Below are 24,223 nucleotides of genomic sequence, written 5' to 3'. Positions count from 1 at the left end.
TTTACATAATTGAATGATCGCATATATAGTTCCCAATCCTGTGACACTTACCATAGTGGGACCATTGTTCTCATTCATTAAGCTTAACATTCTATCTTATAGACATAATACATTTACTTACTATTTATTCTTGGTCATTTAGGATATTTACACATATTATTATAATGAATGTTTATATACACATATAGTTTTCTATGTCTTATCTTTCCTAGATATTAATATATAGTAGTAGACATAAAGAGTATAATAATTTTGACGTGCTAGAAACATATTGCCATATAACTTTGTAGTTATTTCTGTTGTGGTATGAGAGTTTTACCCAAACCACACCCTAAGCTGACATAAGCCTCATCATTTACCAAAGGAAACCCTACAAAACAAATCCAATTTCAATAGAATAAAATTACCTGTCATTATCTTAATTTTCATTTCATTTTTAGCAAGAATGAAGTTTTTTGTTTTTTGAATGCATATTAGGCAATTTTATTTCTTCTGAGAATTGACAAATCTTGCTCTTTGCCTATTTTTACCATGGTCTATTCATCACAAGTATTTTACCCAGTTTATCATTTATTTTCATCTTACTTATAGTAAGACTGATGTATGAAATTTCTATTAAACTCATCTGTCTTTGCTTTGTAATTTACTTTTTTTTATGTTTCTCCAGTTACTATTTAGTTATATGTTTACCCATATTTACTTTTACTTAACACTTTGTGTTTAACATTTATCTGTTTAATAATTTGGAATTTGTTTTAGGATATTTTCTTTATAAGGATAACTTGAAATACTGCAAATAATTTTTCCTCAGCAAATTTTATTCAATGATGTATACTTTTCCCATTGATTTCATAGGTTAAATCTTTTTGTGTATTAAGAACTTTTTCAAGGCTATCTCTTCTGTTCCTTTGACTATAAACTGTTTCTATCTTCTCCTTGGGAAAACAAATTTCTGAAATGTGAGCTAATTATTAGTTGATTTGGATTAAATTTACTTTTCACGTTTTAAGGGGATATCCTTGGATAAGAATCCATTTTTAAAATGCCATATCCAATTGGAGCAGTACTGCGTTTGCATTTATGCAGCATTTTCATTATCTTAGCAATAGATGATAATTTTTTTAATATACAAACACAATGCACTGAACTTTTGGAAAGTATTATGGAAACCTCCTGGGTTGTATGGTAATTCTATTTTTAATTTTTTTGATGAACCTCCATACCGTTTTCCATAGTGGCTGTACCAGTTTACATTCCCACCAACAGTGTATGAGGGTTCGTTTTTCTCCACAATCTCTCCAACACTTGTTATTATTTGTCTTGTTGATAATAGCCATTCTAATAGGTGTGAGGTGATACCTTGTTGTGGTTTTGATTTGCATTTCCCTAAGAGTTAGTGAGGTTGAGCAGTATTTCATATATCTGTTGGCCATTTGTCTTCTTGGGAGAAGTGTCTGTTCAGGTCTTCTGCCCATTTTTAAATTGGATTTTTCTGGGATTTTTGGTGTTGAGTTGTATGAGTTCTTTATATATTTTGGAGATAATATGAAAATTGTCATATGAAAATTTAAGGCATATGGAAATTGTCACCTTATAAGGATAAAACTAATATAAGCAGTTAATAAAATTCAGATGGTGGAAAATATTTTTTTAGGAAATAATTTTGTATGTGAGTTATAGTTTAAATTTAAATATATAATTAAGTAGAATTTCAAGTAGAGTTTAATTGTTCTCTTAATACAAATATCCCTATTTTTGCAAAACAGCTAAATAAAAACAGCAGTTGAACATTTTAAATATTCAAATCTGTTTGGCACATTAAACATTTATTTTCATAAAAATAGAATGAGGAAACTATTCCCAATTTCTAGGAATCTGAATGTGCAATTCATATTTCCAACTGACCAACACATTTATCTTTAAGAAAAATAATAAAAATACACTTAAAATATCAAATTATGAAATAGGACATAACTGTCAAATGAATTTATCCAAACATAATCTAAGCTTGTAGACAGAAAATAGTCAATCATTCACTATTTACATGAAGACTTGAAATAGGACGTCCATTTAATCTGCAGATGCTATATGGAACTTGAGTCTGATTAAAAAGGTTAGCATTAGTTTTCGATCTTTACAAATTAAAGTATTTTTCTAAGTATGAAGACATTTTACATTTTAATCCATTCACATGAGCATTATAAAGTAAAATGTAATACATAGCTTACAGATTTAGTGGTTCAGCAAAAGTGTAAAATAAGTTTTTAAAGAAAAAAATGAAAGGAAAAGTACATTTCTATTCCTATAGATGTACTTATCATCCTTGATAATATACTTACTTGCTTTAAGAAAGGTTACTTAAGAAATATGTAAAATGGATCACAATTTAAAAAGATGAACGCAAAGTATTCAATGAGTCATGCCATAATTAGTTTGAGGAAAAAAACCACTTTTTTATCTTAGGGTATACCTTGGAAGTGATTCAGTATAACAATATATAGCAGAGCACAAAGGTATCCCTAGTTATAAAATCTAACCTCAGGTCTATTAGAATATCAAAATAAGTAGAATAGCATCAGGCAAATTATGGAACTACGTTTCAATTTTTTTTGTTTTTAATTTTTCATTCCTAAAAGCTTTGTTCACTGCCTAACAGAATAAATGTGTGTCACACAACTAGGCTCTCTTTCATAAAAATAGATAAATATCAACATTCACTGCCTGTCATATCACTATTTAATAATTTATTACTTACATGTATTTTAAGGACTTGTGTACTAAGTAAATATCAGGTACTCAGTTCTTGAAAACATATTATTGAATCAGATATTATATTTAATTTAGTTTGTTTGTTTTACTCAGGCAAACTCTCACTTCTAAATCTTAGAGAATGAATGATTGGCTTGTTGGCTGCTCCACAGTAGGCACCACCTCTCAAACACTCAAACATGCATCTTCTTTTCACTACATGGCATACAGCACAGCACTCAGCATGTCATAGTCACAGACTATATTTGTCTACTGACTAACACATGGAGGTAAATGGGAAAAACAATGATGCTACTATTTTGTAAAATGTTTTCATGGCTGGCTTGATGAGTGTGTGACTTAGCAATTGCATGGCTCCCTGATTCTGCTTAAGGTTTAATGCTCAGCTACTGCCATCTTGAAATTCTTAATACTTTTATCTTTGAACTCATGTTTTCCAAGTGAAGTTTGATGGGACATAAATGTCCCAATCATGAAGGTTGGGTGGAGCACGTACTAGGAGCTTGAAGCATCAGCTCTAGGCAAGGTCCAGCCTCTGGCCACCTCCTCACATTCCTGGGATGTGTTTTCCTGGGCACACTTCCCTGCTCTCCACCAGGCAGTCTTCTAGTCCCTGCCTTACCCCTGGATGGCTGCCACCCTCCACCTGGGGAAGGTGACTGGGTAGACCTCTGAGGAGGGAGGATCACATCCCTGGAACCCTTTCCTCCAGTGGGGATTTGGGTATGTGCACAGGAAAGGTCTAAGTTAACCCTGGGGAGAGTAGAGCTCTGTGTGTGTGTGTGTGTGTGTGTGTGTGTGTGTGTGTGTTGGTTATCTCTTTTCTGCAGAGGCCACATCTTAGCAGGGACAAGCTTCTCACCCACCACATGCAAGTAGCCAACAGTTTCTGGGAAGGAGGTTTAAAGACCCTTGGGGTTCTCCATTCCACTATGGGTTTGGAAGGCCCGGGGAAACTGGGGGCATCTCATTCTTCCTATAAGTATCCCCATACAGTGGGGATGCTCCCTTTGCTGACTCAGTGCTCCGGGGACACCCTCTCTTGCTTTTTCCAACCTGAGTCTGGCTCATGTATCTGTTTGAATCTGCTGGAGACACTCTTGAGGACTGGGGACGAGGTGGGGGTGGGACTACGGAAAAACAATTGTGTGATTTTGATGATTTTGCGTGAGTTAAATGCTCTTATATTTACATTTAAATGTAGCATTGAACAGTATAAAGATGAATAGTAAAGTTTGTGTAATAATCTGAAACTTTACTTTTTCTTTACTTAGAAGGACATTAAATGACAATTAAAAAGCAAGATAACAAGCTGAGAGAGAGAAATTATGGAAGGAGAAAGCTTTATATTTTAGTACCTTTCATGGCCCTTTTTTCCTGCTTTTTGAACAAAGGTTCCTGCAGTTTCATTTCTCTCTGGACATCACAAATTATGTAGCTGGAATTGACTGTTTTAGAATCCAAACCAAATAGAAAAGTGCTGAGGAATACATGGAAGAAAAAAACAGCTATTTAATCTAAAGATGCTAAATGGAATTTTGGTCTGATTAAAAAGGTCAGCATTAGTTTTCAATCTTTACAAATTAAAGTATTTTTTAAGTATGAAGACATTTTACATTTTAATAATGATCAGAATAACCTGTCAACATTAAAAATCTTTGTTTTAGTCTTTCACATTAATGGCTTTCCAATTATTACTAATATTTATTTTATAAAGTAAAAGAAGATTTTAGAAAATAGTTTTAAAAACCTAGTCTTTAATAGTAACTGCATATTAGTTATCCAAATCAATTTTGTTTTACAGGCAAAAGTTAGTTAATAAAATTAAATTGACTTCCATTTTCAAAGCATAGAACTACACTGAAAATGGGCAGTTTGCTAGACATTTGTCTAACCATAAAGTAGAAATTTACTTCATATAATATAGATAATGTAACGTGACCATTTACACTTATCTTCACTGCTACCCAGGTTTAGTTTAACAGGATTTAAAATATTTAATAAATAATCTCTACTACTATTTTTCAATTTGTATAGACAATGCCATTAAAAATGTTAATGTAGTAGTAGTAATCAAAAGAACAATAAGATCTCTTTATTTTACACTAAAGAAAATACTTCGTCAACTTCCCTGCAAAATGTGCAAATAAGAATTCCTCAGAGAAACAGCTGATGACTATAAAAGCCAACTGCTTAAAATCAAGTATAGGATTAAATACATTTTTCCAGCAATGTATGATCAACAAGGTAAAATATGATTGCTATTAAAGGATGGCTTAGTGTTGATGAAAACATTTTGTTACAAATTCTGTAAGTATAGCGTCAGAGGATTTCGTGAGCAAGAAATTTCGTATATGCTAAAGAATACATATGAATGCTATTTTCTTGTTACTTTCTAGACAAATTCCTGGTTAAATTTAAGGCTTTGCCCTTTTTATTCCCACTGCCTGTAATAGTCTTCTTTTATATATTCACAGTTTACTCTGCCATTTATACTCTGTTCAAGTATTATGTTATCAAGGAGGGGTGTTTTTCGTTTTCCTGTATAAAAAGCCCTTCTCGTTACTTCCAATTCTCTTACTCTGCTTAGTTCTTCTTCATGGGACATTTCATTACTGGACACAAAATATAATCTCCATGAAGGCAGGGACACTGTTAATCATTTCCCCCTTTATCGCTACATTCCTAGAACACAGAACAATTCCCAGCAGATAGTAAATGTTCAATAAATCTTTTTTAATTAATTAATTAAAAATTAACTCCAACCATCTCCAATTTCTGTTAAAGAAGTCAACAGAGAAATATTAAGTTATAGACAATGCAGGTGGAGGATATTCTTAGTCAAATAACACATCATCCTTACTTACTATCAAGACGCGTATATATTGGTCAAGGAAAGCAAACTATCGCAAAATACGATTATAGTCCAGCGAGGTAGAAAGATGTGTGCTATGATATATATAACTGACCAGGAGCAGTTCAATTCTGTACTTGTTGGCTGAGAGCTGAGTCACTGAGTAACCTCAGCGAATTAGTTGCTAAGGTTTATGGGACTTTTCTGTATCGTTCCCTTACTCAAAACACGCATGACACAAAGGCACTAGACTTGGTAGTAATTTGATGTTTCTCAGGAGTAAGAACAAAGTTTATAATCATCTAGACTCAGATGGACCACAAAGTAATCTGGTTATGATTAACTAGATTGACGTTTCAATTATACTCCATAAACAAAATATTCAGTGCACTTTTCAGAAGAGAAACACTGTTCCTAAGGAGATAGGAAAATTTTAACCTTCAATGCAAGGTATCTGTGTTTTTATATATGTAATTTTCTTATGTTTAAGAGATATGAAAAATACAAATAGTTTAACATGTCTTATTTTAAATTATGGTTACTGCCTTTTTTAAACTTACCATGCCACTGGCTTTCTTCAGTGTAATTTTTGTAAGCAATTACAACTTTTATCCTGATTTTTTACAATTTTGAATAGATTTGCACAGATTTTAGAAAATAAAACATTTGCTGTCAAGAATTTTAAAAACATAGTGAGGACTGTGAGAGATAAAGTACATCAAAATAAAGATATAAAGATGAATGAATGTTTACAGCGTCCCTAATTAACTACGCCGGCAATGTGCTAAAGGCTAGCATTTGAAATAGACTGTTTCCAAAATACAGTGAATTGTAAATTAAATAGACATCTCAAGTTTATAAATATATGCATACTTTTGTTGATTTAAATCTATTTTCAATGTCAGTTCAATTAGTTATTGCTGCCTGAGCAAATACATGAAATCTGCGATCAAAATCTGAGCCTGAGGCAAGACCTATACAGAATAGCCACCCAATGGCAGAGATAGGAGTGTTGAATGTATGTTTCAAAAAGCCAATGAATTGGACAACTTGCTTCTGACAATAATTGCTTTAAAGACCCGTTAGCAAATATCAGCAGAATTGGTTTGTAATTTAGCATGTCTTTCACTTTGAACATGGTCCCTAAAGGTTTTTGCACATGTCAGGATATCTACAAACACAATTTGTTTCAGGTTGACTCTCCATGATTACCATTTTCCTGTACTGTCTCTGAACAGAATGATTCCTTTCATAGGACCACACATTCGTTTTCCTTTGCACTGAAGATTAAAGTCAAATGTTTTCTGGATGTTGTTTTTTTGTTTTGCTATCTAACTGAAACCCTTTGAAATAACTAATAGACTTTGAAAATATAAGGTTACAAATATAGCTCTTTGGGATTATAGAAGTCAGTTAATTAAGGTTTATTGCAAAGATTTCTAATTATGAGAGACATGGTCTTAAATCTATAATCTTATTTATCCAACTAGAATCAGAACAATCAAAGAATGTTTCACATAACTTCAGCTTAGTGGTTCTAAGTGATTTGGCAAAAAGAAAATTTACATTTGTTTAAAGGTAAACAGATCACAAACAATTAAGTCAGAGTTATTTAAATTGTTTTCCTTAATATTTCTTACATACGAGAAAAGATGTATACATATAGTCCTTACATGAGAGAAAAGACAATTCAATGCAAATGTCCTTGTTATCCTGATGTCCCACACGGTGCATACACACAGCGGTAAAATCCTAATTAATACAATTGTCTGTATCTTTTGGTCTCTAATAGTTTATTTCCTTACTTATACAAGTGTTACCTCATGAACAATATTATTATGATGCTGATTTTCTTTTCCCCACTTGTGGCCCTGATAATATATCAGGATTTTGTGGTAAGTGCTAATTCCCTAACTTGGCTAAGTGGCAGACACCTCTTCATTTCTCCAAATTTTAGGTTCAATTTTCAGTTTCTTCCTAAAATCCTTCCAGACCTCTGTACCAGACCAATTACTTAGATACTCTTGATACTTTAGTCATCAGTGCTTAATCCCTCAATTGCTCAATCTTTGCTTGGTTCCATCTACTCAGAATTCTTTCCCTGCTCCCAGTCTTATTTTGCCTAGTCACATTCTAGTCATCTCTCAGAACAGCACTGAATTTAAACGCTCTCTCCTCAGGAAGACCAGCCCTCATCCTGCAGACCTGGAGAATACATGCTGTTAGAGTGCCCTGAGCTTCTCTGTGGGAGGACTTACCCACATTACGAATTACAAAGCTGTCAAGTTATTGGTTTATTATCTGCCTCCCCACCAGAGTAGAAGCTCTCACTTACCATTGTATATATGTTTAATAAATTTATGAATAACAAATATCTTTTTTGCATTTTAGTATAAAAACAATGATATGTAACCTTCAGATAATGAAACACATCATTTACTGTGGTCCCTTTAGTCCAATGAAATTTTAATGTGTTATCATATAACTTTGGAAAGTGCCTCTCAGGCACTTCAAAGAAAATTTCCAAAGATACCCAAGTGAAATGATCAGAAATCCCTTCCTCCATCTGCAGCAGTAAAACTATTATCTTTTCAAGGTTGGCACACAGTAATGATACCTGATGTTTGGTTCTGGGACATTCCGGTTTTTACAAGTTGCTTTTTTACCCAACATTAAGATCTGACCCCTTTTGACATACAAAGAGTAATTGATATATCCACAGGTGAATTATTTCATAATGTTACCCACCTGGAATATTTGCATTTTTAAAGATGTGATTTAAAGATGTGATATCTACTGTCAGAATCTTAGGCACAAGGAGAGAGGGCCTTCTTGGTATCTCTCAAACTTATAACATGGAGATAGTCACTCATACATGTAAGGCTGGTCATAATATTTTATTAAGTATATATGTGACAATATTTTAGTCCTGTTTATTAACTTTATATACCTTCCAAATAAAATTTAAATATGTGTTGATTTATTACTAATCATATGTGAAAATAATCAAATTAGCAATAATCGTTTCTTAACATTCTTTAACAAAGATACATTTATTAGGGAAGATTGCTCAATAATATTATCCTTCCAAAACGTGTAGTCTCAATATATGGATACCATATCTTATTCCATGCTTAATATACCTTCTGTTCTTATAGAAACATACTTTCAATGAATTCCCTCATTTTAAAAGGGAGTCACAATTTATATTCTATCTTTCTGCTCAGTAGGAAAGTAAACTAAATACACTTTCTATTAATTCTAGAATGAAAGGCAGCTGTATGTGTGTATTAAATTATGTAGCATATTTTAATATGTATTTTATTTACAGAGATATATTGTTTTTATCCTAAAACGTACTTATTTTACCTTACAGTTAAAAATGGTTATACTGGCGTGTATTCTTTGACCAGCAAAAAAGCCTTAGAAATAATCTGCTAAATCAGAGAGGAACAAAAGGCCCTAATCTCTTTTATCCTGAAGATACAAATGACAAGATTTTGTTGATACTATGGGAAAGAAGGAAAAAAAAAAGAGGAAATAAGAATTCCATTTTGAACAACCGCAAAGTAAATTCTGTGATATCAAGTTATTTTTTAAATGAAGGGGAAAATTGCACAGCAAATACAAAAATGGTGACTGTGCAATACTATCTGTCTTTGCTTTACTTATGATATGCATATCTGAAGAGATCATCAAGGTGAACTAACGTATAATATTTTGAATAGTCACTTTCATTTCAAATATATTTTAGTAGAATATTAAACTTTTCTTCCTGTATATTTCATAGGTTTAGAAATGTTTTTAAGTTTTTACTTTGTAGTAATTACAGATTATAGAAATTTTCAAAAAAAAAAAAAAAACAAAAAAAGAATAGTGAGGTCCCATACACCATTTTCCCAGTCTCTCCCTAATGTTAACTACTTGCATAACTATAGTACTACATTAAAACCAGGAAATTGACATGGGTAAAATCCACGGGCTCCTATATGTACGTGTGTGTGTGTAGCCCTATGTGACTTATCACGTATGTAGCTTTATGTAACTACCACCATAATCAAGAATCCACTGCATCACCACTACAAGACTTCCTCCTGTTACTCTTTATAGCCACATCTCTGTCCCTCTAATCTGTAGCTCCTAGTCCCCACTAATCTAATCTCCATGTCTATATTATATTATTTCAAAAATGTTACATATGTGAATCATACAGCATGCCTACTTTTGAGATGGGCTTTTACACTCACCACATTGCCCTTACAGTTAATTCAAGAGCTTGTATCGATAGTTTGTGCCTTCTTAGTGCTCAGTTGTATTCCAACAATTTCCATATAGTTTTATTTAAAGTATCATCATATGCTGCATTGGTTTATGTTATGGGATGAACTGCATCCCTCCTCAGATTCATACGTTGAAGTAGCCCAGAATGTGACTGTACTCAGAGATAGGGCCTTCAAACAGGTAATAAAGGCAAAATGAGATCATACAGGTTGGCTTTAATTCAATATGATGGTCCCCTTATAAGAACAAGAGATTAGGTTATAGACATGTACAGAGGAAAGACCATATGAAGACACAGGGAGGAAATGGCTATCTGCAAGCCACGGAGAGAGGCCTCAGCATGAAATCAACCCTGCCGAGACCTTGATCTTGGACTTCTAGCCTCCAGAACTGTGAGGAAATATATTTCTGTTATTTAAGCCACCTAGTCTATGGCATTTATTAGAGCAGACCTAGCAAACAAATACAGTGTATAAAAGTAGCTTTATCTTTATAAATAAATTTCATACATATATGTGTACATATACAATACTTTCTGCTATAAGACAATCATTTTATGTAGTAATTTATGAATGCCTCTCAAAGGAAGTTTTTAAAATCTCTGAAGCTTTTCTTGTATTATGTTCTGCAATAAATTATGTTATGGGAGAATTAAAGAGAATATATATGCTTATAACATAATACATAGCTGTATTCGCTCCTAACTATGTTGCACTAAAAATGTATAGTGTTATAAAGGGAACATTTAACTGAAAACATAATGGATTTTTTTAAAATGGCAGTTTAACTACTTTTTACAAACTGCACCTAAACAACAGCATTTGAAAACATTTCTGGATAGTTTTTGCTATTTCTTTTCAGAGTGGATCATGGTTAAACATGTTGGCTGAAATCTTTTTACAATATAGATATAAAATAAAATTAACAAATTCTTACTATTTGCTTTATTTGATATGGAAAAGGGATGGCAGCATAGTGGGGCAACTGAATTTCAATTCATTTAGCAACATTCCATTTATGTCTAACGTTCACTGGTAAGTAGTATGGACTTACGCATTCAGATATATTGGTATAGGAGTATATTTAAAAAAATGCATAGACAATAGAGAGAAGCATGTATCTAATTAATCATACTATTAAGAAGTAATATCAAAAATACCTTTCTGCACCTTCGGAAACAACCACCACCAGAAAATCACCTCTGTAGTGTATAGAGTGTACAATTGCACCTTAGTGAATATTGGCCCACTGAGGATATTACGCATCAAAAAGGAATTATGGATCTGTATTGAGAGAATAACAGTGGAACTTACCGTCTTGATCCGTGGTCACCGTAATAGCTGTGTATGGCTTGGGAGAAAAACTCAACTCAGACACTCCATTCGTGGCTTCTATTTCAAAGGTGTAATTCACGTGGGACACGAAGTCCAGCACTGTCACGGAATGGTTGGTCAGGCCAGTGTGTCTTGGGATGAAGCGGAGTCCTCCGCCGCAGTCCTCACACGGGCTGCTGTCTAAGCCACATTTCTTACAGAGTACACTGTACGTGACATCTTTTCTCCCTCCTGTGTCACTTGGTGGGCTCCATTCCAAAATAAGGGCCGTTTCATTGATGCTAAAAACCACATTCCTAGGAGCTGAAGGTGGCCCTAGAGAAAAGCAATTGAAAAAACAAATGTACATGTATAGGACAACGAATTGCGGTGCTAACTTGAAAACTTCATCAATAAACACTTGTTGGTCTTTTATATTAGTTTGAGCTCTTTCTTCTGATGCGAGCCATAAAAAACATGTGGTTAAAAACATCTGATTTAGTCCAGTAAGAGAGTCAGTCTTTAGGGGTGAAGATAACCTATAATCTAACTTTTTGGCATATGAATGTCAATATTTAACATCAAAAGCCATACATCTCCAAAACATATTGTAATTATACCCTTAACTGTGTTGACTGAAAATATACAATAACCAAACATTTTAAATTATCTTAGGGTTTTAATTACATCATAATGATTACAAAATTTTTAAATTTTTCAAAATTTTTTCAAAGCTTTAAAAAGAAATAGTTATATATATATAAAGTGTTTCCCTGAAAATAAGACCTAGCCAGACAATCAGCTCTAATGCGTCTTTTGGAGCAAAACTTAATATAAGACCCGGTCTTATTTTATATAATACCGGGTCATATAACATAATATAATATAACATAACATAATATAATATAATATAATATAATATAATATAATATAATATAATATGATATAATATAATACCTGGTCTTATAGTAAAATAAGATCAGGTCTTATATTAATTTTTGCTCCAAAAGACGCATTAGACCTTATTGTCCGGCTAGGTCTTATTTTTTGGGAAACAAGGTATACGTGTGTGTGTGTGTGTGTGTGTGTGTGTGTGTGTATAACATATTGTGTTCAGTCTTTCAGTCTTCATACTATGCTTGTCCCATTTACTATCTTTGACAATACCTAAGCATCTGTTTCTCACAGGTTGATAATAAATGACCATAAATTTAGGATGGATAGTTTGGAAAAGAGGAAGAGAAAGAGAAATTTGAGGCAACACAAAGGTTTTTATCAGGGCCTTGCCAATTTTGTGAGATAAAAGTATTGTATGGAAGGGATAAAAGGGAGTATACATAAGATATCATGAATAGACTTTTATTTAGATTAACTTTATTAAACACAAGTAAGTGTGTTCTTAAAAGCTGATAAAGAAACCCACACAATCCTCTTTGTCATCAAGAATCCGCATTAACCAAGTTGGTCGAAGGAATTGATGAGTATCTTCCCTAAGTCTTCTTTCTCACTATTTTCCCTTACGAACCACACTGTATAGCGTACATAAAACCTTTAACTATTCCAGCCTTTTCTTAAAATTGTGCCCATAACCTTTTACACATACCTGAGTACTTCAAAACTCAGTTTCATATCATTTATTGAACAAATATTAACTGAAAGTCTACGAGGTGACATACAGTGCACTATGTACTATATGTGAAATACCAAAAAATCTTTCTGTAAGAGACTATGCTTATAATTGATAGTTTGAAAAATAATTCACTGCATAAATAAATGAAATAACATTCCCACCATATTTTAGAAGGCTTATTTTTAAGAAATCTAAACCAATTTCTAAATTTTCTGCTATTAAGAAAATTTGCTTAGGAGGTGGGAAAATATTTTCTCTGCAACATTCTCTCCATAGAAAGAAATTCAAATTTTGATACAGGCTCCTTTTGGAATTCAAGATACAGATATTCATTCATTAAATATATTTTTTAGTGACTACTGTGGGTGCCAGATACTCTACTAGATCTTGGACTTAGAGTGAATGTGATAGAATTATTCCTGCTTTCTTGTTATTTACATTTTAAGTGGATAGTTAGATAAACACATACAAGTAAACAGAAGAATAAAATTCAAAGTATAAGTGCAACATGAAAATGAAAAGGAAAGGAGCTGACTTGGGAGAAACTCACTGTTGTATTGTTGTAGGATTGTAAATTGGTGCAGCTACTGTGAAAACCAGTCTGGAGGTTCTTCAAAATTAAGAATAGAATTACCATATGATCCAATTATTCCACTTCAGGGTATTTATTCAAAGAAAATGAAAACAGTAAAAAGATATATTCACCCTATGTTCATTGCAGCATTATTTACAATAGCCATGATATGAAAACAATCTCAGTGTCCATTGATAGGTGAATGGATAAAGAAGATGTGACAAAAATGTACAATGGACTATTATTCAGCCATAAAAAAGAACAAACTATTGTCATCTGAAACAACATGGATGGGCCTGGAGGGTATTATGCTAAGTGAAATAACTCAGACAGAGAAAGACAAATACCATATTATTTCACTTATATGTGGACTCCAAAAAACAAAACAAATGCACAAACAGAATAGAAACTGACTCATAGATACAGAGAACAAATTGACAGTTGTCAGAGGGGAAGGAGGTAGGTGAATGGGTGTAAAAGGTGAAGGGAAATATGAGGTACAAAACTCCAGTTATTAAAAAACAACAACAACAACAACAAAACACACACACAGGGATGTAATGTAAGGCATAGGGAAAATAGTCAATATTATTGCAATAACCTTGACTGGTGATAGATGGTTACAAGACTTATGATGGTGATCATATTGTAAGGAACATAAACGTCAAGTTATTACCTATGTTGTCCTAAAACTAATATAATACTGTATGTCAACTATACTTTAATAAAAAAAGGGAAAGGTGCTGAAATAAAAACTCTCAGGAGGACCAATCTGAGAAACACTCTGAGAAAGCCTTGTGGAGGACACCAGGAGGAAATACAGAGGGGTGAGAAGAATATTAGGGGTAGAAGGTATGTAGTTCTTTAGTCAAGAAAGATCTAAAAATAGTCATGGAACTAGCAGAAAATCACTGTAGCTAGAATGCAATAGCAAAAAACAAGAAGTGCGTTTTCATGAACAAGAATGGGCCAGATAATGCAAGACCGCTAGGCTCACTGGAATGATTCTGGACATTTTTCTACATACAACAGGAAGAAACTACAGATTTTATGCGTGGAAGTAATGTGTTTATAAAGAGCACTCTGGCTGCAGTGTAATGGACAGTCTAAATGAGTAAAGGAGATTCAGCAGTGAGACCGGTTGTACAGTATCTGAGTAGCAGAACATTAGCCATAAATCTCCATGATTGTGTATTGGTTTTGAGATCTTAAGAAGTGTTATTATATATTTTCCTTTTTCTTTTTTAATAGCTCCTGATATCAGCCATCTGATGGGCACGTCCTCAGCCATCCATACGTATATTACATAAAGCTAGACCTAGAAATAAGATGGTTAGTTTTCCTGACAGGTTTCTTCATACATTGCTTTATGCCATTTCGTGTTCCAGAGAGTTACAGAAACGTGTGCCTTCAGAAAGGAAAACATGGAAGAGATTATAAACTAGAGCCCAGAGACAAGTGTAGCTTTTTCCTGCAAACCTAGACTGCTGCCTGGGAGGTAAAGATTCTTTTCCATTATCATAATGTCTTTCTACAGAATGGCATATTCACATTGTTGCTCTTTTCTCTTATTTATAATGTAAAACATGAATTATTATTCACTTATATTTCCATGAACAGGAAGAATGTTATCAATTATGTTATGGATGTCTACAAGTATGTAACTGTCCGCTTGGAGATACTTAAAAAAAGAAAAAACAGGCAGACACCCTTCTTACTCAAGGACCCTCATATCAATTTGCATGACGATTAAATAGCTTTTTAATTGCTGTTAAATTATGCCAGCTAAACTGTGATTTCATGCAAATATTAAGCTGTAATGACATGCAGTGAATCATTTACTAAGATTTAAAACTTGGAACAAAGAGAGACAATTAATTCTAATCCTCAGATTCAACTAAATTATGTGTCACTGGGCTTTTAGGAATGGAGCCTGATTGCTTTGTTATCATTTATAAATTAAACAAAGATTATGTGACACATTGAGGGGGGAACCCTGGCAGCAATAACCCTTTTGGAGACACATGTATTAAAAATTCTCAGGGATTTCCTTATGTTGATTTTTTTTTTTCTTTAAAGAAAAGTACTTCACACAGAAGGAAAGCAATCTCCACACTTCACCCTCCAGACTGACTTCGTACGAAAAGGGCAATTACTCTGATTTGTAAATAACTGTTTTCCAAGTTCATCGTGTAATAAATCTTACATAAAAACTACAATTTTATTTTTACTAGTATATCTAGAAAATATATTTCCAACATCTTCTTCCCTTTTTTGGCTTCAATTTGGGTTTCCCCTTTACGCTTTTAAAAAATAAAGGAAAGGTGCTGTAATAGTAAAGTGATGAGAAATTCATGGCAGCGCTCTCTCTTCCCTTCCCAGAAAATCAAGTGGCCCTACAGTCCCCATCTTCTTCTTGGAGTACCAGAGGACTATGAGTTTGGTTTTCTTTTACTTCATTTTTAGTTTTTTTCATGTAAAATGCTTTTAAACAGAACAGTATATCTATCCTGTGCAATATTTTTAGTCCCATGAGATAGCACACAGAAAAAAAAATGAATTCAGTTCTCAAATTAAGATTCCTCTGGCAGAATGATGCTGAAACACAAGTAACACAATTTGTTTCACTTTGTTGAATCCACCATTTCACAAACATTTGTTCATAGAGTCTTATTTTCCAAGAAGCAGCTGGGGGAATACTAGCATTCTACAGAACATCCTTAAATAAAGGCTGACACAGAGGGAGAACAAACAAATTTTGTTCATATTTCAGTTACTACATCAATTGCTACAGGTATATATTTCATGTTTATAATTATAGAAATATATTAACTCATAAACAAAGATGGTCTTTTTCATAGGGACTGCAGTATAACTATTTATACCCTTTAACTCTATTGCTAATTGTGGCCTGTAGAAACACTTTTTAACCTTAATAACAATGAAAATGTGATCCAAATAATCGAGGACATCAAGTCATGAAAGACTATTACCTACTAAACTATATTTTTACCAGTTCTTAAGATATTACTTGGATATAATTTAAATGTTTTTGTAAATTTAACGACCACTGAGAATGTAGTAGTACAGTTTCCTAATGAAAAGCAAGTTTCTTCTTATCTATGAGTTTACAAATGAGAGAAAAATAGTTCTATGTTAAGGTATATTGAAGACAATATTAAAACACATACAGAGGGTGCCAAAAATATGTAACACATTTTAAGAAAGGAAAACTTCATTAAAAATTTAATACTCAACATATACCAATAACAAAAGATGAATACAAGTCACATTTGACTTCTGCAACTACAAGAGGTGCTCAAAGTGGTTACCATCAGCGTCCAGACACTTCTGATTATGGCAAATTACTGCTTGAGCAATGTTGACCAAAGTGTCCACTTGTATACATTTTTTTGGCACCCCCGGTATAGTGAATGATGTCAGAAACATGGAGCATGAGGGGGCATCCTTTGATTACTCCTCCTGAAGTTACAACAGGTTGAATAGCTATAATTCAACAAACGATTCCATGAGCAACATACAAACAAATCTGAGAGATCTGCACATCGAAACATCTAAAGGTGGGTGAACGGGGGTGAACAGGGGAGGAGAGAAGGGAAAAGTGGAGAGATGGGGGCTGCAGACACAGTTGGTACCTCACTGCACTACTAGGACAGGGGAAGATTGAGGTTGTAGGTGTACTCTCTGTGGCCCCAGCACTCCTGCCTGAGTGATCACCATATAATATGGCTCAACCCAGTGATCCGGGCAGAGACCTTGGGTCAAAGACTGAATACAGAAGTGTGACGACTATGTTCTAGCAGCCCTCATTGTCAGGCAGAAAACAAAGCCAATGAGTCTGGCTGCCTTCCCCACCCTTCCGGACCTTGCTTCATAGAGTCTTCATAGAGTCATAACATCCATCCAGTGTTAGTAGCAGTCCTCAGAAGAAACTATAGCAGTGTCAGGTTAAAGAGCAGAATATCTACGGCCCTGAGAACTCGAGAGACAGTTCCTGAGAAGCAGATGCACACTACAGCTAATTCCAGTGAAAAAAGAAGAGATATAGGGGCAAGGCAGCTGTGGTTAGGCAGTCACCATTACTCGGAGAACAAAGAAATGAACATACCAGTGGCTTCTCCCAGGCCACCCTGCCTCCACCCAGCGGATCCCAGTGAGGGCACTCAGCGCACTGAGGCACATAGCTCTGCATCTGGCTGCAGGGGCAACATTGGGATTTCAGGTACTCAGAACCCCATCACCCACCATATCCTCCCAGGAGGGTGGTGTCCGAGACCGAGGTGACCTGGCCACATAGGAGACGCCCACCTCCCAGGAAATCTTCCACTGCTAGAAGATGGAACAGGGCAAGAGAAAATCAAACACTCTAGCAATATGTACTAGAAAACGACAACAACAAGAAGACTTCTTCCTATTAACCTATGGTGGAATTCATTCCCGTAGGTGCCTAGGAAAATAAATAATCCATCAATTAATTGGAATAAGCAAGGTAACAAGGCATCTCAGAAAGCAAATGAAAGAATCTTGAGAAGATAAACTTAAAGACAATGAAATATGTGATTTAAATGACAGAGATTACAAAACAGCAGTTCTGAAAAAACTCACCAAGTTGTAAGACACTTCAGATAGGCAGTTTAATGAACTCAGAAATAAAATCAATAAACAAATTAAATACTTTACCAAAGAGATTTAAATTTTTAAACAGAAACAAATAGAAATTTTGGAGCTGAAAAACTCAATAAAAGAGATAAAGAATGAAATAGCCAGCTTAGGAAATAGAGCTGACCAGATAGACGAAAGAATTAGTTATATCAAAGATAGAAATCTGGAAATGACAAAGACTGAGGAAGAGAGAGACTTGAGAGTTAAATGAATGAACTCTGCAAGAACTATCTTACTCTACCAGAATAGCAATATAAGAATAAGGGTATATCAGAAGAAGAATAGAAGGAGGAGGGCACAGAGAGTATATTCAAACAAAGTCGATGAGAACCTACCAAACTTATGGAAAGACCTGGACTCTCGAATCCAAGAAGCAAACATAACACCTAATTACCTCAATCCCAACAGGTCTTCTCCAAGGCACATTGCCTTGAAACTGTCAAAAATTAATAACAAAGAAAGAATTCCAAGGCAACCCGGGAAAAGAAGATGGTAACCTACAATGATATTATCATCAAATTTTTTAGCAGAAACTCTACAAACTAGGAGGAATTGGAATCAAATATTCAAACTATCGAATATAACAAAAATTATCAGCTTTATATGGAATCACAAAAGACCCCGAGTAGCCAAAGCAATCCTGAGAAAGAAGAATAAGACCTGAGGTATCATACTCTCTGACTTCAATTTATACTACAAAGTGACAATTATCAAACAACATGGTATTGGCAGAAAAATAGACACACAGACTAGTGGAATAGAACTGAGAACCCAGAAATAAATCCACTTATATGGGCAGATAATTTTTGACAAAGGAGCCAAAAACATACAATGGAGAAAAGAAAGCCTCTTCAATAAACGGTGATGGGAAAATTGGAAAGGCACATGCAAAAGAATGAAACTAGACTGCTATCTGTCACCATATACCAAATTAACTCAAAATGGATCAAAGACCTAAACCTAAGATCTGAAACAATAAATTGCATAGAAAAAAACATAGGTACTACTCTATTGACCTTGGAATCATAGAGGATATTATTAATTTGACCTCAGAGGCAAGGGAAGTAAAAGTGAAAATAAATGAATGGGACTATATCAAACTAAAAAGATTCTGCACAGCAGTAGAAACCGTCAACAAAACAAAGAGAGGAAACCAAGCAAATGGGAGAAGATATTTGCAAACAACCTCTCCAATAAAGGGCTAATATCCAAACTATATGAAGAATGTATACAACTCTACAACAAAAAAACAATCAATCCAATTAAAAAATGAGCAGAGGAACTGAATAGATACTTCTCCCAAGAAGACAAATAGCCAACAGATATGAAAAAACACAACTTCACAAACTATGGAAATGTAAATCAAAACCACAATGAGATACCACTTCACACCTATTAGAAAATCTATTATCAACAAGACAAGCAATAACAAGCTTGTGGAGAGAAAGGAACCCTCATACATTGTTGGTGGGAATTCAGACTGCTGCAGCCGCTAATGGAAAACAGCATGGAAGTTCCTCAAAAAATTAAGAATAGAATTTCCATATGACCCAGCAGTCTCTCTTCTGGGTAACAACCCCAAAAATCTGAAAAAAATTTATCCATAAAGATAATATGTACCCTTATGTTCATTGCAGCATTATTCACAGTGGCCAAGACATGAAAACAACCAAAGTGCCCTTCAATAGATGATTGGATAAAGAATATGTGGTATATATATACAATGGAATATTAGTTGGCCATAAGAAAAGATGAAATATTGCCATTTTTGACAACATGGATGGATTTTGAGATTACTCTGCCAGGAGAAATAAGTCAGAGAAAAAGTTGAGAACCTGTGCTTTCACTCACATTGTAGTATACAAAGCTGAAAGCAGCAAATGAACAAGACAAACACACAAAGAAACAAAAACTCATAGGCACAGACAACAGTTTAGTGGTTACCAGAGGGTAAGGGGGGAGAGGGGTGGTAGAAGAGGGTAAAGGGTTTCAAATATATAGTGATGGAAGGAGAACTGACTCTGTGTGGTGAACACACAATGCAACATTTAGATGATGTGCTATAGAAATGTACACTTGAAAACTGTATAATTTTACTACCCAATGTTACCTCAAAAATTTAATGAAAATTAATTAAATATATGTGTGTGTATTCAGTATAATATATAATATATGTATATGTATATATATATATGTGTGTGTGTGTATATACATATATATATACACACATATACATATATATATGTATATATATATACATATGTTTAGGTAAATGCTTTTGTAAATGAGTAACTTGTAAAATTTACTAAAGAAACATAAATACATACATAGGAACAAATGAAAAAGTACATCTCCAGACTGTAATAATGTACCAAAAATATGTTGTCAGATCTACATATAGACATAATTTAAAACTCTAAAAGTCATCACATTCTTTGTATTAGCACTATTAATTTTAACTTTTATCTACATCTATATTGCTCATCTAAAGTCCTTCCTATATAATTTTTGAAGAATGTATTTGATAGGAGCATATGTAAACTGAATTTTATACTTTTCTCTAAACCAATTTGTGCTCTATTTATAAGTTTTATTCATAAAATATTTATATATTTGGAAATGGATGACGAATAATCACAAAACTGGGGCTTCAACCTTACCACAGGGAAGAAACTAGATTGACTTACTCAGTTTGTAAAGAAATGAGGCCCAGATAAGTACTGTAATTATGTCAATGCCATGCCCTGCACTAGTGATAGGATGATACCTAGGGTTTTTTATGTTTAGATTTTTTTTTCACTCTATCCCATTGTATTCATCCTATAGACAGAAAATGTCTGGTAAATAAATATGAAAAGTATTTTATAGTGCTTTTCTTAGAAAATATTGTCAAATACAAATTTAAAAACATACAAATTAACGAGCAACTTATTGCTTTCTGAGAACAGATTCCTTTTAATAACGTTATCTTAGAGCATTTAAAACATTTTTATGTTCAGAATGATTGAAAATTAAATCTTCAAGATAAATATGCTCAAAATACAGCAGCATGTGCACTTCAAATCCTTTGTATTCAACATAATTTAATTTTCCTCAATATCATTGTGCCTTTTTCAGGAACTAAATTGATGTCTAAAATTAAGACTTGTTTTCCATTAATGTTTTTATAGTACTGTGAATGAAGACATAGATAAATCTTCTTAGATTCTCCATTCTTTCTAAAACTCATGAAGAAACAAATTAAAAATATGCCAGACCAACTACCATTTACTTCCAGAATAAAATGTAAACTTCTCAATCTTGTCTTCAAGTGTCTTCAGAACCAGCTTCATCCCGTATTCTTAGGCTCTCGTTTGCTGTTTCTCAATGCTTTTGCACATGCTGCTACTTTGCCTCCTTTTGCTTTCTGGAAAACTCCTACTCATCTGTCATCTTCCTATTAAGGTGTTAACCCCTTTGTGACAACTTCCTTTCGTCCTCTGGCAGAATTGTTGTATTCAAGAAATATAGCCAATATTTTTAAGCACTCAATTTTTTCTAAGGAGTGTACTTAATATTTCACATGACTTATTTCATTTAATTATCACAATAAACCTATAAGGTAGTTATTAGTATCCCTATTTTATAGAAGAGGTGACTGATACTTACCAAATGTACAAATTACACTGAAATATTTGTATCCATGAACACAAGTCTATTGTGGTCCAGGTTGATCCAAAGGTTAACATGTAGTTTAACTATTTGAATGAATAGAACTCATCGTTTTTTTGCAATCTTTCAAGAATTTCTTTTCACATAATGCAAAATTTGACAAATATTGGAAAGCAGAGTTCAAGGTTTAATTTTGTGCAAAAGCCTGACCCACATGATTTGAAAATCACTTGAGAAATAGAAAGAAATGTTTATATTACGACAACTGACATTAACTAATAAAGACCCATAACAAAATGGGCAGCCACTCATCTCTGTACCCATTGGTAAGGAATAATAACTTCTCAAAATACAGTTACATAGACTCTTGAAGACTTGAAAAGTAAACATTTTGGTCCCAAATGTCTATGCTACAGAGCATAGATATAATCTTACCTTGGGAAAATTCCAAAAATAGTTATCAACATCCTCATCAATGCAGAAAACAAAAATAAAAAAATAAACCCATAGACTAATTGTAAGAATTACAGAAATGTGTTATAGCTGTTCAGATCAAGAGTTAAAGGACAGAACCAAATGCATGATAAAAGCACACTAAAATACAAATGAAATAATGAGATGGCTGGCCTTGGGTCTTTTGAATTAAACATGATCCAGTTTCCATAACACTGTGAAAAAAGGAAAAATCATGTACACCTACATAAAATCCTTTCTGTGTTTGAGTCAATTATGTTAAATACTCTATCAAAAATATATAAGGGACTCATACAGCTCCGCAACAAAAACACAAACAATACAATTAAAAATGGGCAGAGGACCTGAATAGACATTTCTCCAAAGAGGACATACAGATGACCAATAGATATATGATAAAATGCTCAATATCACTAATCATCAGAGAAATGCAAATAAAAACCACAATGAGATATCACCTCACCCCAGTTAGAATGGCTATCATCAACAAGACAAATAATAACAACGGTAAGAAACTATGGCAAAAAAGGAACCCTCATACACTGTTGGTGGGAATGCAGATTAGTGCAGAGGCTATGGAAGGCAGTGTGGAGGTTCCTCAGAAAAATTACGAATAGAATTACTATATGACCCAGAAAACCCTCTCCTAGGAATCTACCCAAAAAATCTGAAAACATTTATCCGTAAAAATATATGTGCTCCGATGTTCATTGCAGCTTTATTTATGGTAGCCAAGACATGGACACAACCAAAGTGTCCTTCGATAGATGATTGGATATAGAAGTTATGGTATATATACACTATGGAATACTATACTGCCATAAGAAAAGATGAAATAGTGCCATGTGCAACAACATGTATGGCTCTTGAGATTATTATGCTAAGCGAAATAACTAAGCCACAAAAAGTCGAGAACCATAGGATTTCACTGATATGTGGTATATAAAACTAAAAGCAACAAAGGAACAAGACAAACAAATGAAGAAATAAAAACTCATAGACACAGACAAATAGTTTAGTGGTTACCAGAGGGTAATGGGGAGGGAGTGGTAGATGAGGGTAAAGGGATCAAGTATATGGTGATGGAAGGAGAACTGACTCTGGGTGGTGAACACACAATGTGACATATAGATGATGTGTTACAGAATTGTACACCTGAAACCTATGTAACTTTACTAACAATTGTCACCCCAATAAATTTTAATTTAAAAAAAGGAAAGAAATATGAAGAGACTAAGTATTGTCATCATTTGGGAGGGAAATCAAAACAATAAATAAGGCTGTTATATTCTATGTCAGAGGGGTAGTAGATTGGGGGCAGGGGGTTATCACTTTGCAATGGGTGTAAATGTTTAAGTATCACATTGTTTTGTACACCTGAAACTAATAAAAAAAACAATAAATAGATTAAAGCAAATCAATAAACCTTTCTCAAAATACATAACATTGTGGGGATAATTATGAGCACTGTTTCTAATTATGGAACAACTATTTGTAATTAGTCTGTTGTGTACAAGTAGATGACACTGATGGGACAATTCTGAGTTCCAACTGTGGAGGCCAGAAATAGATTCACCCTGGAAGCAGGTGGTAACTTAATTCTCTAGCATCAGCAGAATGACCACTTAATATCTCTTCCTACAGAGGAACCTCTCCTAGGTGATTTGGTAAAAGAAATTCCAGTGAAATAAAAATTAAAAATTTGGGTTTAGGAAACTCCATGAAGCTCAAGTGACGTCTCACATCAGTGATCTGTATTGGGGTAACCTACAGGTATCTATTCTGTAATGTAAGTGTCATTTTAATTTTAAAACTATACCGTTACAATACATTGAATGAATATTTAGAGTTATTTTCTGTAAAAAGACAAGTTCTAGCATGTAACACAGCCTGCTAGAAGCAATAAAACTCATCTTTGTAACTTCTCCTGCTTTAGCCTCTACAGAATTGTGACTGCTACACCGTGTTCACCACGAGCCACCTAACCAATCAGT

At 33.8% G+C, this 24,223-nt stretch overlaps 1 protein-coding gene across 1 annotated transcript in view; it reads right to left on the bottom strand.

Annotated features, from left to right (window-relative positions):
* EPHA6 (EPH receptor A6) overlaps positions 1-24,223 on the bottom strand; it is an 869,632-nt gene that overhangs the window by 479,914 nt on the left and 365,495 nt on the right. Inside the window, 1 exon segment of the mRNA XM_033122487.1 lies at positions 11,218-11,553. Coding sequence (XP_032978378.1) covers positions 11,218-11,553 — 336 coding nt within the window.

The sequence above is a fragment of the Rhinolophus ferrumequinum genome, chromosome 2 (assembly GCF_004115265.2).
Source record: "Rhinolophus ferrumequinum isolate MPI-CBG mRhiFer1 chromosome 2, mRhiFer1_v1.p, whole genome shotgun sequence".
In the NCBI taxonomy this organism is placed as follows: Eukaryota; Metazoa; Chordata; class Mammalia; order Chiroptera; family Rhinolophidae; genus Rhinolophus; species Rhinolophus ferrumequinum.
The sequence above is the reverse complement of the archived record's forward strand: the minus strand, read 5'-3'. Positions and strand labels throughout refer to the sequence as shown.